Here is a 15,135-nt window from a genome sequence, read left to right as displayed (position 1 = left end):
AAACAAATGTTTGTAACGAGGTTGTGTCATTTGGATATGTGGCTTCATGCAAGCCATGCATAACTGTGCATTCTGAAGGGGTAATGATGTGTTGTTTAGTCTCCAGCTCAATATAGCACTTCACGAATTCTACTACTTTCTTTTGTTTTGCTATTTGCGCGTGTGTTATATTATTTTGCTATTAAATCATGTCTTGCCTTCTTTCAGCCAAAAAACACTATATGTTTACCAAAATACAAACGGTTTGATCTTCGAATTTCATGTTGCTGGTGATGTTGTGTAACCTCATTGTGTAACTCACCAGAGTTAATGTTGGTCCTTCGATCCTTTGGTCTTTATGTGTTAGCTGCACACAAACACTACGAACTTAATGGTGTCTGTTGCTTTGATGAATATAAGTTCCCTGTATCAGTGTGATAGGTTTCTTATTTAATGCAGTATATGTTTTTATTTTCAATAGCACTGGAAGTTCTGTTTCTCATTTTGCCTTCTCAAAATGCTGCGCTTATTAGTGACTTAGATTTGTTGCATGCGTTGCTATTTCTTGTGCTTTGAATTGCATTTCTTTATGAAAACTTTCAAGATTGTTCAATTTCTACATTTCAAGAGGGTGCATAAGGAAGATAAATAAACGCTAATTACAGTACGAATTCGTTTTACTTTACGGCCTGTAAAACATGCTGCAGTGTGTCTTGGCTAAGACATATCCTGATCCCCAGGTCATGGGCTCTATCCCGGTTGCAACAGCCGCATATTGGTGCCGATGAAATGGAAAAACGCCCTTATACTCGGATATTAGTGAACGTTAAAAAAATTCAGGAGGTCAAAATCGATCCCCAGACCTGCAATACAGCTCGCCTCATAGCCCACAGTGTTTCACTGGAACTTTAAAATTCGTTAAACAAATAAAAGCCGCTGGAAAAGGCGGAAAACAACGCTGCGAAGCGCTTGGCAAGCCGCTTCTTGCCCCCCGCAAGATGGCCGCCGCCGGCTTCACCTGAGCCCATTGGCCGGTATAGGAGACCTCCTCTCCAGCAGTTTTTATATAACCTCCTTGACGATGACCTGCCCAAATCTAATAAAATATATAATGCGATAAACTTTCCCCAACTTGCTCTTCAGGCTGCCACCATGCCAGGTGCTGTATGACGGTCGTTTCTGATGAGATTAAATTTTCCGTGCTTGGGTGTCGAAAAAATATGCCCAGTACTTTGTGGTGTTTTTTCCCGTGTTGCTGCAATCATAATAATAATAATAATATTTGGGGTTTTACGTGCCAAAACCATTTTCTGATTATGAGGCACGCCGTAGTGGAAAGATTCTGGGTGTGTGCGTATGTTTTTCAGCGACAGTTGCCTTTCATTCCTTTCCTACTTTTCTTCCTTGTCACAATATGCTGAAATATTTTGCTATCGGCACCGTATGAGACGCCAACAACGGAGTGCGTTTTCGAAGCTGAACATAAATGTCTAGTGTGCGCCATCGGCCAGTCATCAGCATTGAGAGGCGGACGCGTCTGGTTTGACCTCACCGGTCGATCATGCTGGTACTTCACTGCAAAAATTTCTTAACAATTTTGTTTCTCTTTAATTTCAAAGTGAGAAAACAGAAAATTAAAGAAAGCAGATGCAAAAATATAGCAGTTTAGGGCGAGCATCATCGCCTAGTGCAGTAAGACTAGCCGACGGCACCCACATTTGTTTCAGTTGTGATTGGAACACGGGCTCAATTGTTCGCGTTTCATTTGGCACAGATAGTACAGCTGCAACTAAAACAATGTGAGACAACACAGATACCTTCCACCAGGATAAGAGGTTTCTCTTTTATTATCGACTAAGGTTCCGCTAAGGAGCAGGGAAGTCGTCGGTATTTTCACCTTTCAGTAGTAAGAACCAGGAGTCACGAAACCAACTCTTTATTGAGTGAAACTGTGCCCACAAAACAAGTTTCACTTGGGCTGAATGATAGTACCGAGTATATACGTCGATCGACGGAAAACTAATCTGCGGCTCAAGCGAGTCGGATATTTATAATTATTTGGTCGAAGATTCCAGACTAATCGAATGCGATTGAACGCTTTCCAGTATCTGGAACACTATTCTCGTCACGCATGCAATCGGATTAGACAAGGTTCTACTCCAACATAGACAGGAGACAAAATCAGTGAGGATGATCCAGAAGGTTCTGATACATGCTAGTGCGTCATGCGCGGAGCGATAACCTAATACTAAGCGCGGTGAAACGGGATCACCGGAAAAATATAAGTACATGCGTCAATGCGCCCACATTAACATGTGTCGTGCCAGGGTTACGAACACCAAACGAGAGGGGAGACCAAAAGAGCACGTAGCAATGAAAAAACAGCGAAATCATAGCTGGATGTCTACGGTAGAACCGGTTACTGGCGCACAAGTTGGACTGCTCACAGGCATGTTACGGCCATACGGGCCGTGCGAACATTCGGTGATTTTTCGTGTACAGTTCGAAATAAGTTTTTTGCTCAGTCCACGTCAGCCTATCGGGGTCCACACCTTATCATGGTCGCCGGCCTGGTATTCGATTATTGTAGTCATCGAATATTTTAGCGTCGTCTGGCAGTCCTTGGCTGGATCGTCATGCGTAGTTGGGCGAGTTGTCCTGATCCTGCGACAGAAGGGTGATTCTGCGACGCAAGCGTGTCCTAACACGTCTTGTGTTCAACGTACGTGCTCATTCCAGTCGTCCTTGCACGCTGACCTCCAGTTTCCCGGAGTTGGGGTTCTTGCCACGTAGTCGTAACTGTCATCGACAGCGCGTTTCAGGATTCATTCAAGACGGAGTAGTTGAGTCGTCTTTCCACTAAAGCGGCCATTGCACGGCGACAGCGCTGATCTTGGTGGTTTATTGTCACACTTATTTCAAGGTGTCCGATGATCGCTTCATGCACTGTCCCATTGTTCCGCGGCATCGTCAGGTATGCTTTAGGAAGCGTGATTTTACCTTGGGAGCTTCGTCGAAATGGCAGTGTGTGCTTCCTTCTTCATGTGTCCTGATCTTGCGTTGGCGGCGGAGTACAGTGGCACTGCAACGAGAAACAACCGCACCTCCATAGGGTGCTGTGTTTTGTTTACCGGATACGGACCACATATGGGCCATGTATTGGCCCGGTGTACACTTGGTACTGTAGCGAGAGGCAGTGCCTTGGCTACAGCGATCGAGTTAGTCATTGGGTTCTCTACCGAATAGCAGCCAAGCACTTAAGCAGTCAGCATTTTCACGGTGTCATTCGCCTAGCTGAGAGTGCAGAGACTTGAAGCCAAAACATCTTAGTGCCATCTCACTGTATGGGTATAGGCAACAGACGTGTCCGGTTTCTCCGCAGTGGCAGCAGAGCGAGCAGTCGGCAGGTGCGGGCGCGAAGGGGATGCAGATGGCTGAAGACGGTGACGTAGGCCATCACTCCAGCATTCAGCTACGGCAATTCCGTCACGGCGAATGGCTGCATGACGCCTCTCAGTCGGCGTCAAATATTAAGGCTGCTTGAGGCTGTGTCGAAGAGAACATTTTAAGTAGTTTTTCACGTGCAACTGCTCGGTTGGTCTTTCGGAGTTCATCGGAGCCTAGTGCTTGAATTTTCCCCTTCGGCGAGGGCACTATTCAACAATGTTGCGAGCGTGCTCTTTCAACGTCTTTTCGATGCCCGTTGCTTCCGCTAGGAATTTCGTAATGGTCTTGGGTGGGTTACATATCCGACGTAAATCACTTGCTTCAAAACGGCAGATGAGGAAAAACTAATCTCTGCCACGTGCGGGTTGACGTGGCTGAATTAAGAGTTGATTTTTGCTCCGAAATCACGGTGCTCTCATTGAACTTAGGCCTGCTCCTTAAGCATGACGCTCGCGAATGTTTGTGGAAATGTAATTGGTGAAATGGTGTAAAATTGTAAGCTGGGAAACGGCAGCTTTTTACAGTTTCAATTGTTAAACATCGTGGTTCTTGAGTAGGTTTCAGGCCAGCTTCTCAGATTTTCAAACAGTGATCCACGAATGATCGGTGGCTTCCTTTGCTTTTGCTGCACACGTCGCTGCAGGTGACACGGGCACTCTCACTAGGCCAGTTATCTGGGCCACCATGTTCCTAGTCTTCTCGAGGTCAAGTACTCGGGCGGTAGTCATAGCCTGCGGCTATCTGCCTCGTCCCTAACGACGTTCACTTTATTCCATGGTAGGGTTTATTCTGTTTCCACGAAACACCTCTACCAGATGTCACGTTGTAGAGACGGTGAACAACACAGTCAGAAGAACCGTGAGTAATGAGAGAATCTTTATTGGGCGTACTTATGAACCAACAAAACAAGTTACAGTCGGGCAGAATGATGGTCCCGGGCACATGAGTCGATCGTTGAACAAACGATTTGAGAGTAACATGTGTCGGCTATTCTCACTTTTTTTTCGCAATAGATTCCAGCCTTATCATTGGCGCTCGCGTTTCTTCCAGAATGCACAACTGTAGTCGCCTCTCGCGTGCAATTTGATTACAAAACGCTCCTCTATTGCAGAATGTTCTGATACACGCTGGTGTCTCATACCCTGAGCTGTAACTTAACCTTTGTTATTCGGTGAGACGCGTACATTGGAAACAGATATAGAAGTACGCGGGTCAATAATATTAACTAAAAACTATCTGAGTTGTCCTATCACTGCTCGCAGGGACACGTTTGTCAGATCAGGCTAAAAAATTCCACTGCTGTAGTTAGAGCGCAGGGCAAGTCAAAAGAGATGACTTCCGAGTGAATAAGAAACTGCACAATAAAACTGATGGAGGTTACACCTGAATACAACAATACTTAAAATATTCGCTCTGGAAGAAGATATATAGTTAAGTTCCAAATGATTTCAGTCCAATAAAGTCGACCTGTTGTAATCAGTATGGTAAGGAATAAAATTTTCGGGAAGAATAGAAGAGCCAAAGAGAGAATAGAAACATTACCCGCATTGAATAATTTGTAAACCAAACAAATTTTCCCATGCCTGTGTCCTTATATTGTAAAAGCTGTCCCAGAAAGGCAGCAAGGCCGAAGGGCTTCAATTATTTGAGATTAGTTTTTAGTTGACAACAACGAAGTGCCTCCTTCTTTCATGGGTTCCTCATGTGAAGCACTCCCTTCTATTCAAACTGCAGAATTCTTAAAGCATGGTTAGCTGAACCATGATTACTAGTACACTGTCAAAACGCTTGCAGAAAACGGAACGAGGTTTCAAGGATACTGTGCAAATATTCAACCTTCTATTTACGCAAACACAAAGCTGCAGCCCATTATGGCTTGTCTAGAAATGAGTTTGCTAAAGCTCTGTTGGCGAACAACATAGCTTTGAAAACAGTAAGCTGGATCTGCAGTATACATCGACGTGGAAGCATGCCAAATTCTGGTGGAGATGAAGTTTTGTCACCTAATTTAGAAAAATGTAGCGGCACCGTTTACGTCTTGCATTTCACTCAGCACTTTTAAACGCCAAAAGAAGCCCCTCTCGCATCGATACGGTTGGTTAGTTTCTCGTCAGTGTGGGAGAATATCAGCGTTATTTTCCTGCACGGCTTCCCGGTCACGTTCCTATGCAAAACACGTGGGCGATCTACTTCCCTTGTGCGCTAGTCACAGTTACGACTGCCCACCCGTATGCGCCACGTGATCTGCAACCAGTTGAGCTGCACCTCTAAACGAATCTCCACACAATTGGAAACCAAATATTCTTGCAGAGGTGGGCGTCGAGGTTGTCTTTCATTGCGAACCGAAATCCACACTGCTAGGACTCGTACGGCTATTTACCCTCGTGAATTGTTTTGCGGTGTTTTATCAAAGTTGAGTTATACTTAAAGGAGTGATTACATATTTGGCAAATGAAAGGTCTGTCGTCACTGTGTGATATAAGATGATCTTTAAGATTCGCTTTCCTTTTGAATGGTTTAGTACATATTTGACAGATATGGGGTTTCACACTTGTGTGCATCTGTTGATGTTTATGGAAACTCCCGTTATGCGCGAATGATTTCTTGCATATTTCGCATTTCAAGGGTCTCTCGCCTGTATGCGTGCGGTAATGTTCAGTTAGTTTAAAAGCTCCGCTTAGCAATTTACCGCATGTCTCGCATTTGTGGTTCGACTTCTTGACAGACGATTCATCGCGTGCTCTGGGGATGGGCGCTGTGCCTCCCGTACGTTCGTTGGGTTGACCGTGTGAGGCGTCCCGTCTGCTGGAAGCCTTTCTACTGGCACCGTAGGACACTTGCTGCTCTCTTCCTCCGGCTTCAAACGCATTCCTGCAAGGATATGGACAATTTAACTGGCAAAAACAGATTGCAAAAATGGCAAAAATGGGATGGCAAAAACAGATTTTGACCCAATGAGGGTTTGACAAAGTAAACCTTACCACAATGGTCAGGTGACTCGCTCAACTTGAGCGCTAAGTTCCTGCATTGGTATTTAGCGCGCGATTTGGGCTCTAGATTGTCAGAAATTGAACACTGGTGCTTTCAGTGGCCTGTGAATCTGAACTGTAAATTAAGAACTTTTCTCGTTCGACATTCAAGCATAACAGAAGCCTTGCATTATCTAATACATCATGTATATACTAGATGAAACAGGTGCAGGAGAGTACAAATATCTTTTAGTGATGGTAAGTTAGAAAACAAGCTGGTCCGAGTATTGCAAATGCAACTCCGCCTTCAACACGCTCACAAGGAGTATTCAGGCAGCGGTCCAGAAGCGTGCGCTCGGAAGTGAGACATTTGTCATTGATAAAGACTGTTTTGCGTCGGCTGAAATACGTCTCCCTTTTATGGCGCAGCTCCTAATGTCCCGCTCCAGCGGCGAGCGTCAGCGGCGTAAGCGAGCGAACGAGCAGAACAGCGAAAGATGAAAGATCGAGCGTGGAGAGGCAAAAGACGCAAGCACTGAACGGCCGAGAGGCGGAGACCAATGAGAGCAGCCCCTTCAGTGATACGAGCGCGCAAAACTGTTTTTTTGCTGACCCGCCGGACTGCTCGTTTCGTATTAGCATCTGGTCTCAGCCAGAGGGCTTATTTCGTGCGTGCTATGATCAGCTCGTCAGTTCGTGTCGGCTCTCGCTCAAGCTTGATTGGTTTGCTTCGTTCGGTTGTCTTGGTTTGCGATTGTTTTACAAACGTATTCTATGCGCAATGTGAATTTTGTAGTATTTTATGTAAGCCAAGCAGCACCAGCTATTACACTGGGTCCGTCGATCAGTCATTTACAAAATCCGTCGCGATTTACCTCTTCTATGTGTCTCTCGCAAAATCTTTCACTCCATATATCGCGAAAGGAAAACGCGTACAATGCTGCTCAGAAATTTCGCATTATGGGCTTTCCAAATTATCGGTGAATTTTTCAGAGTCAGAGAGTAAAGCAGTTCGGCAGCATGTTGCACTCTTCTAACACCTGAAGACGAAGGCCTGCTGTACACGTGTTAATGTTTAAAGTTAAGTTGTACAATCTCACGGGTCGGACATAGTGAGCCACAGTACGAAGTATACGTTTGGCACTGTAGGTTGACCTCCTCAACGTCACATGAGAGAACCTAATGCAATACCTGAAGGTTGTTTCGTTTCCGTTTTCATTGACACGTTATTTTTCGTTGCTTGTTTGTTTGTTCAATGTTTCTTCGTTCATTTACAGCCATTACATCATTGCTTGCTTACGAAGGTATGAGACATTCCTGATGATGATATTTATGTCTCACTGCACTAGAGCCGCATTTTCCGGGTAAACGCCATTGCGATTAGTCACTTGAATCTGTCGCTTTAAGAAAAAGGTGAACTATTCGCTTTATTTCTGGGCTGGACTGACTGCCCATCGGACATCACACGTCTTAACTGAAGTCCCACATGACGAATACGAAGAAAAACTTCTGTGGGCATATTTTCCTGCAGTGTTTGTATGGAGTGCTTTGGTATTTGAACTTCACACCATTGCTGCCGATGGCATCACGAGAACAACACACACAGTGATTTCCACCTACACGTAGCAAGCGCATATACGTCAAATAATTCAGTGTTTCATGTACATTGGATAAAATATGCTGCCGAAGAAGTTAGTATTCTCTTTATTTTCTCGATAAGATGATGAATGCTGCAAGCGTCGAGTTAAGGCACTGCTGGTACGACATCTTTTCAACCGTTTGGTGAAGCAAAATATAATGGCAGTAAGGCAGAGACTGCGCGCTTGGTGTATGTCTTTTGTAAAGCCAGTAGCTCGTTTGAAATGTCTACGCTAAGCACTAGATTAACATTGGTCGCTATTCTTGCGGTAATGTGCTTAGATTTATTCTTGTTGCCCATGTTGACATGACTCATGGGATGGTATGGTTTGGTTACAGTCGTATTGTGTTACGTTGTACGTCGTTTCTAATCATGCCAGCTTCGCCGGCATTAGGACCGGATTATTTCAGGAAAAAATTAGAACTATCAAAAATTCAAATTTCCTGTGATAGGGCCAGGTAAATTCCGGTAACACTATGCGTTATAAATTTTATGTAGGTTGTCAACTGTGATAAATTATGAAAGCGCTAAGGTTAAAAAGAATAGAATCTGAGAATTTACAAAGTTAACTACACGAGAAAAATATATATCGCATTTTTATTAGCTTCATCTATTGGAGCACCCCAAGCGGACAACTTTCTTTATATTCATTTGAGATTTCCTTGAAATACGTACAATGGATCCGAGGACTGGCAAATGACCTACCCATAAAACAGGAAATTTCAGTGAGCTGTGTAATCCATCTTGAGCCCTCTAGATATGGTATTTGCGGCAGTTCATTGAATTGTGGCGGTCTTTTTGTTTCTGAGTTATAAAGAAATAGGTTTAGTAGAGTAGTATGCTGGGCCAGTTGCTGCATGGTGACCGTATGACGGTTTCCAGCAAGTGCGGGCGCGAGCACAAGAAGTAGAAACACACAGAACAACGCTGGACTTACAACTGAAGTTTCTTGTGAAAGTATTCTACAAATCACTGCCACGCATGTGTATACACCCACGAACAATAACAAGGTTTGTAGTGAATTATCAAAAAACGTTGTACACGTACACAAAAGCGAAATCGCATCACTTCCCGACAAAGTCAGCAACACGTGGATTGACGTGATAAGTTTAGAAATTGCAGTTATTTATCATTGATATGAACCGAAAGTTCACTCACACATGTATGCGCGCTCAACTTTTTCATGTGGAACGCTTCGTTAATTTCTCTTTCCAGTTTGACGCGCTCTCTCCCCACTATCGATACGCTATCAAAAAAAATTACCGACGATTACGTTACTTCCTAATGCGAAATTTGAGCGCAGCAAATAAGCTGTTTCACCTTTTCGATAGATTGAGGCAAAGAAATCGAGCAACACATGTATGCGCTATCACAGAATTTTTTTTTTATTTTTCACACGTATTCCTTTAACAAAGACTCCATTAACAGTTCTTGACAGTCATGAAGGAAGCTTTGTGGTCGGAGAAATAGACTGATATATGTTCGACTTGGTACACCAATGCTTGATTCTCAAAGACGAGATCTATACAAGTGCCTCGCGAGGTTGTCACAGCCGTCGGACGCGTTACGAGCGAGAGGAACGGGATGTTCTCCCGCATAAGTGTTAGGAAATTGCTGTTTGTCTTTATGTCAACATTAAAGTCCCCCACTACTAACATCGGTGTGGATCGATGGACGGTTAATGCGAGTTGCAGGAAGTGCACGACGTCTTTCGTGAGTGCGGTAGCGGACTCACGAAAGCGGTATCAGTCGGTCGCTGCTAGCGCTGGGGGGATGAAAGGGGGGCGGAGCTGGTTATGAGGCCGACGACAACGCGAAACCCAGGAACGGACGCCAAAGAGCCATTTGTGTAGCCAGCCCTCCTCCACAGTCTCTCCTCCTCCCTTCCATCATCCTCCCTCGCCCGGAGAGCCGACAGCGCGCATGCGCGGCGGCGGAGCAGCGGCGCATGCGCGGCGGCGGAGCGCGGCGGCGGAGGCGAGCTGGTTACGAGGCCGACGAGAACGCCGACAACGCCGACGACGACAACGCCGACGACGACGACGACGACGACGCCGACGACGACGCGAAACCCAGGAACGGACGCCAAAGAGCTGCGCTCTAAAACAGGTCGGCATTGGTGTTGTTTGCAATGCAATGGCAAGTTCTCTCCTGTACCTGTAGGCAGCAGATAGCGATACTCACGCATGTAGTCATCAATACAACGACCTGTCTGGCCGATATAGGACAGTCCGCATGAGAGAGGTATGCGACAGAGAACGGAAGATGCAGTTTTTGTGGAAAAAAGGGGTGTGCTTTTCTCCACAGCCACTAGGCACATCTTTCTTCTCTCCTGTGATGCTTTTGCGCAACCTAGAAGTTTCTCTTTCCAGCAAACTGGAAAGAGAAATTAGCGAAGCATTCCACATGAAAAAGTTGGGTGCGCATACTTGTGTGAGTGAACCTTCGGTTCATATCAATGATAAAGAACTGCAATTTCAAAATTTATCATGTCGATCCACGTGTTGTTGCCTTTGTCAAGAAGGGGTGTGCCTTCGCTTTTGTATAAGTGTAGAGCTTTTGTTGATAATTGACTACAAACCTTGTTATTGTTTTTTGGTGTATACGCATGCGTGGCGGTGATTTGTGGAATGTTTTCACGATAAACTTCAATTGTAAGTCCAGCGTTGTCCTGTCTGTTTCTACTTCTTGTGCTTGCGTCCATACTTGCTGGAAACCATTATACATTCGCAAAAATCTAACTTTGTTCCTTGAGTTTCTCAACGCCTTCTTAAGCATACGATGAATCTAAAATGCAGCAGCTTCGGTTCCGATATTATGACATTCCTTTGAATTCCAGAAGCTTCAATACTAGTACAGGGTGTTGCCGAGCACATCCATTTCTCTCCAAATTTACCTAGGTAATAGACCCTCAGGAAAGGCTTTTGTTTACGCCGACAGCATATTGTCTAAACACCAGTTAATATTTGACATTTAAGTCATCTGGACTTTTAGCCCTCGTGTAAGTGCCTCAGTGCAAGCCTAATTCTTGTAGTAATTTTACAGGAAAACAGGTAAACCCTGTTTCATTAATTTTATGAGCCTCAACTTGGATGAGCATCTTCCCTTCACAATCTTTACATATTCCATAATGGGGAGCAAACCTGAAAGTGCACCGCATATTGTGGCATGTTAACAGGATGGAAAATCGGGCGATCCTGTATAGCTTTGTGTTGTGGTGTAGGCATCGGGTGTGCACACTTCCGTGTGGTGTCCGGTCACGCGGTTGGAATCGTGAAGTTAGTCAAGGCCAGCCGCTCTGGCCGTACCCTCAAAACTACTGATGCAGTACCTGTTTCAGCCATCACAGCTAGGCCTTCCAAGAAGAAATTATCGAGTAGGGGCATATTATTACACTGGTAGCCATCGCTGTCGTCTCCGAGTTGTTTTGCAACGGAACTTTTCTAAATGTTAACTTACAAGGCGCCGTCTTGAAAACTGGCTGATGCTTCCTCCATGTCAGCGCGGCTTGTGCGGGGACTTGCGTGATCATTGTTGCCGGTGAACCCCAGGCGCTGGTAACTTGTGCTCCCATATTCAAGGACACCTTTATGGCATAAAAGTATAGTAAAGGTGTTCATTCGCCGTTGTGCAAGGTCAATTCATGGGAATGGATTTTCCATGCTTATGGTGCAAGGCAAGAAGATTTTAGTGGTCGAGAAATTTTACTGCGGTGCTTCCATACGCAGTGCTTTATCTATGTCTTGAAGGCATGCAGGAACTTTGTGGTGATGGGTAAATCATGCACGATCAAGATTGTGTAGCGTTGGATTCTTCTGACGCCTATCACGCTTTATCTCAAACCACGGGCAGAACACGAGTGTGGTAAAAGTGAAAAAGAACATCTCGGTCCCTTGTGCGTGGAACCTTAGACCCAATATTTGCTGTGCTATCCAGTAATAAGAACATTAGATGCCTCACGAAGTTCTCACTTATTCTTAATCTTTATCTTTTCCGAGCAGCAGGCATAGCCCGACGCCGACGATGACCATGCAAAAGTGAGGGGACGCATTTCTGCCGAGGGATGCCCTTAATTTATTGGCCTTCTATGACGCAGGTGCGTAATCAAAATGCGTACTCGTCTTTCAGAAAGTGGTTATCCGAACCCCTTTTGGTGAGTCTTGTATAGTGAAGCACATAAGTACCGGTTTAAGCACTGCAGGTTTCCCTGCTGATTACGATCGCTAAAACGGCTGTCTTTAACAATGTTCCTGTGTAGGTCATCAATAGACTATAGAACAGCTTTCAAAAAGGTAACTCACTGCGCATATATAAGAGTCGTATTGCAGAAAGTGCATTAGCTTGGTAGGGAATGCGGAAGTGTTAATTCACGGGGCAATATGTAACTAAACTATGCAACGGAAAGGCTCGAAGTACGCTTATGTGTTGACTATATGGATAGCGCTGCAAGTATCCTAGCTAGGTGCACGTATCTTGTATAAAGGCGCAGCAATTGCGTGAAACTGAAAGGAACACGCGAGAGACCGAAGAGGCGAAAATTACGGCATAAAACAATCAGTATGACCATCTACGCTACTGCAATTAGCGTTGAACCTCCAGGGACACGTATTTTTGGATGCACTTTTGTTTACAATATGAAGGGGGGGAGGGTTGAGTTGGCTAAGAATGTTTATGGCGTTATTGCACCCACGTGTCTTAGTGACTATGCCTTCGTACGCCTAACAAAACATTAAACGCGGATTCCCAACCACCGGAACCAAAGATTCTAGTTGCATCTTTGACATCGAATGAACTACAGTGTGGTAGCAAAGGCGTAAATTAAAGAACTCATTTTTATTGTCCGGAATTCTCAACTTTATTTGTCGCACCATTGAAGCCGCACCATTCGTGGCGCCTGCGCAAGAGGCTGTGCGGATACTGGCAGTACGAATAGTGGATGACGTATCCGAGGAAAACTAATCACCTTACAATAAAGTACGTTCAATTTGGAAGACCGGTGTTGTAGCATGGCGTAAATTTTCTTAACAAAGCTTTACGATTTTGAAGTAGTGACCCACTGATTGTAAATCGGTCGGTAAAGTGATTGTTACTCTGTCAATACGAATAGTGTTTATGCTTCAGGGGCCCATAGCTGGGATATTAGGTAAAGATTTATTGCAACAGAGCACAAAGAACTATCCAACAATTCTCTATCTCCTTGCATTGCATTTTCATTGTACATTTAGTATTGCTTATGCTGCGGCTGTGGCTTCCTTCGTATGAAAGAATGAAGAGCTTCAATATAAGCTGTTTTGGGGTGCCCCAAATTGTACGCTGTAACGTCTACATTCGGCCGCAGCGGGATATGTCTGCTGCTCGTAACATGCTATTCATGAGCAATTTTCACACTCAGCCTAAAACGTACCAGCACTGTTAAAACATCTGAAACACCGAAATAATTGCACATCACCCACGGCATTCGGATCAAAGCACTTGCTTTGTAAACCAGCGTGATAGGTTTAAGGGAAACATTGCCACGATGTTAGTAGAGCAAACCCACTGAGATTCAGCTTGGCAAATAAAGTTGTAGACCGACGAGTCATGCGATGATTCCATTTACGAGTGAATTAATCATTGCATGGAATGTACAGTCTCGCCTACTGCCCTCATTATCTAGGAGCGTGCTTTATCTGCGTCCCGATACGAGAACACATTCATTCAAAAACTTCTATGGCATAGGTTATGTACGAATTTGGATATATTCAGATGAGCACACATTTCCTACTAAGGACAGTTATAAGCTGGTTCATGTGGAAGCCGTCTTGGCCGTGCTGGTAAAATGCATCTTTATACGCAATAAATGTACCGCTACCATTGTGACCGTAAGGGATATTTGACATGTCTGAGGGAAAGGCGAGTGACAATCGCCTACGTACCGTCGACGTTGCAAGTCTCATCGGTCGTGGGCGTGTGCTGCGTGTTGCCCGGATAGCGCAAGGCGTCGTCGGAAATCCTAAAAATAATAAAAAAAGTCGTCAGACAGTTACTAGCTGTGACAAGGAAAAAAAAAGAGAGATGAAATTGTATTTAATTTCTACCCGGGACATCAAGCTATAGCACGCCATCGCGTGTGTGGAGTACAAGACCTATACATCAATGAAAAGTATTTTCTTCTATAAGTATACGTTCGCTTCATGTTCTGAAACATCTTATTCTGAGCGCTATGTAGGTTACTTTGCGCTGAACGTGGCAATATTTTCGCACCGCCTTTGCGTAGACGCATCTTGATCTACGAATGCCTTCGATTTCAAAGCTCAAGCTGGCTTTAATAAAGACCCATTTTAGGTGGGAACAAATATACACATGTTAAAGCCTATTATATGGGTCGTATCTAAGGGTAACAGTATTCAATGAAAAAATTGACAAGTGGTAAAGCTCACGTTCTGTAGGCGCCCAATGTAGATGAAGCGCCCTGTGTACCGTCACGGCTAGTACGCTGTGTTGCTTCGGCCTTCATGCTCAGGTCAAGAGGCATGCATTCGTTGCTGCTTTCTTCAGCCATGGCTGATGTCTCGATGTCCTGTAACTGGCGTGTATTGTCGACTGCATGTTGTTGAATCCCCGCGCATGCGCGCTCAATGCAAAAAAAAAAAGAACGGTAACTGATAAAACTTTTGTCACTTCTGTGTTTCGAGAAAAATGATACCGCATATCTTGAAAAAAACGAGTCGTTTGAGTCCGCCACTAGCTTGGCCCTAATGCACAAGTTTTCGAACGGCAGCATAGGCGCTCCGATTACCCATGCTATCTATCCACCAAATCATTTAATAAAGCTCACTTACTACGAAAAAAAGTACGGTTATCGGATCATACCGCCACTTTTCTTTCATGCTCCTCTCAAAGTGGAGTGGACATCTCGCTGAGAAGAAATTGTTGCTCGTTTTAGCGCTCGTGGAAGCTCAGGAGGTATAGAAACTAAGGTAGCCCTAACTAGCGTATGATTACCAGATCTATGATGTTGGGCTGCTGAATACGGGGTCGCGGCATCGAATCCGTGTCATGGCGGCCGCATTTGGATGTGTGCATGATGCGAAAACACCCGTGTACATAGATTTAGGTGCG

The 15,135-nt window shown here is 44.7% G+C and overlaps 1 protein-coding gene across 1 annotated transcript; it reads right to left on the bottom strand.

The window, feature by feature from the left end:
* Positions 1-6,103: 6,103 nt before the first annotated feature.
* Positions 6,104-14,633, bottom strand: LOC139050133 (uncharacterized). The gene is made up of 3 exons (XM_070526346.1): positions 14,454-14,633; positions 13,950-14,026; positions 6,104-6,297 (listed from the first exon to the last, which is right to left on the bottom strand). Exons 1-3 carry the CDS (start codon positions 14,573-14,575, stop codon positions 6,104-6,106), a joined length of 393 nt encoding a protein of 130 aa, XP_070382447.1. The 5' UTR covers positions 14,576-14,633.
* Positions 14,634-15,135: the final 502 nt, after the last annotated feature.

Source organism: Dermacentor albipictus, chromosome 9 (assembly GCF_038994185.2).
Source record: "Dermacentor albipictus isolate Rhodes 1998 colony chromosome 9, USDA_Dalb.pri_finalv2, whole genome shotgun sequence".
Classification (NCBI taxonomy): domain Eukaryota; kingdom Metazoa; phylum Arthropoda; class Arachnida; order Ixodida; family Ixodidae; genus Dermacentor; species Dermacentor albipictus.
The sequence above is the reverse complement of the archived record's forward strand: the minus strand, read 5'-3'. Positions and strand labels throughout refer to the sequence as shown.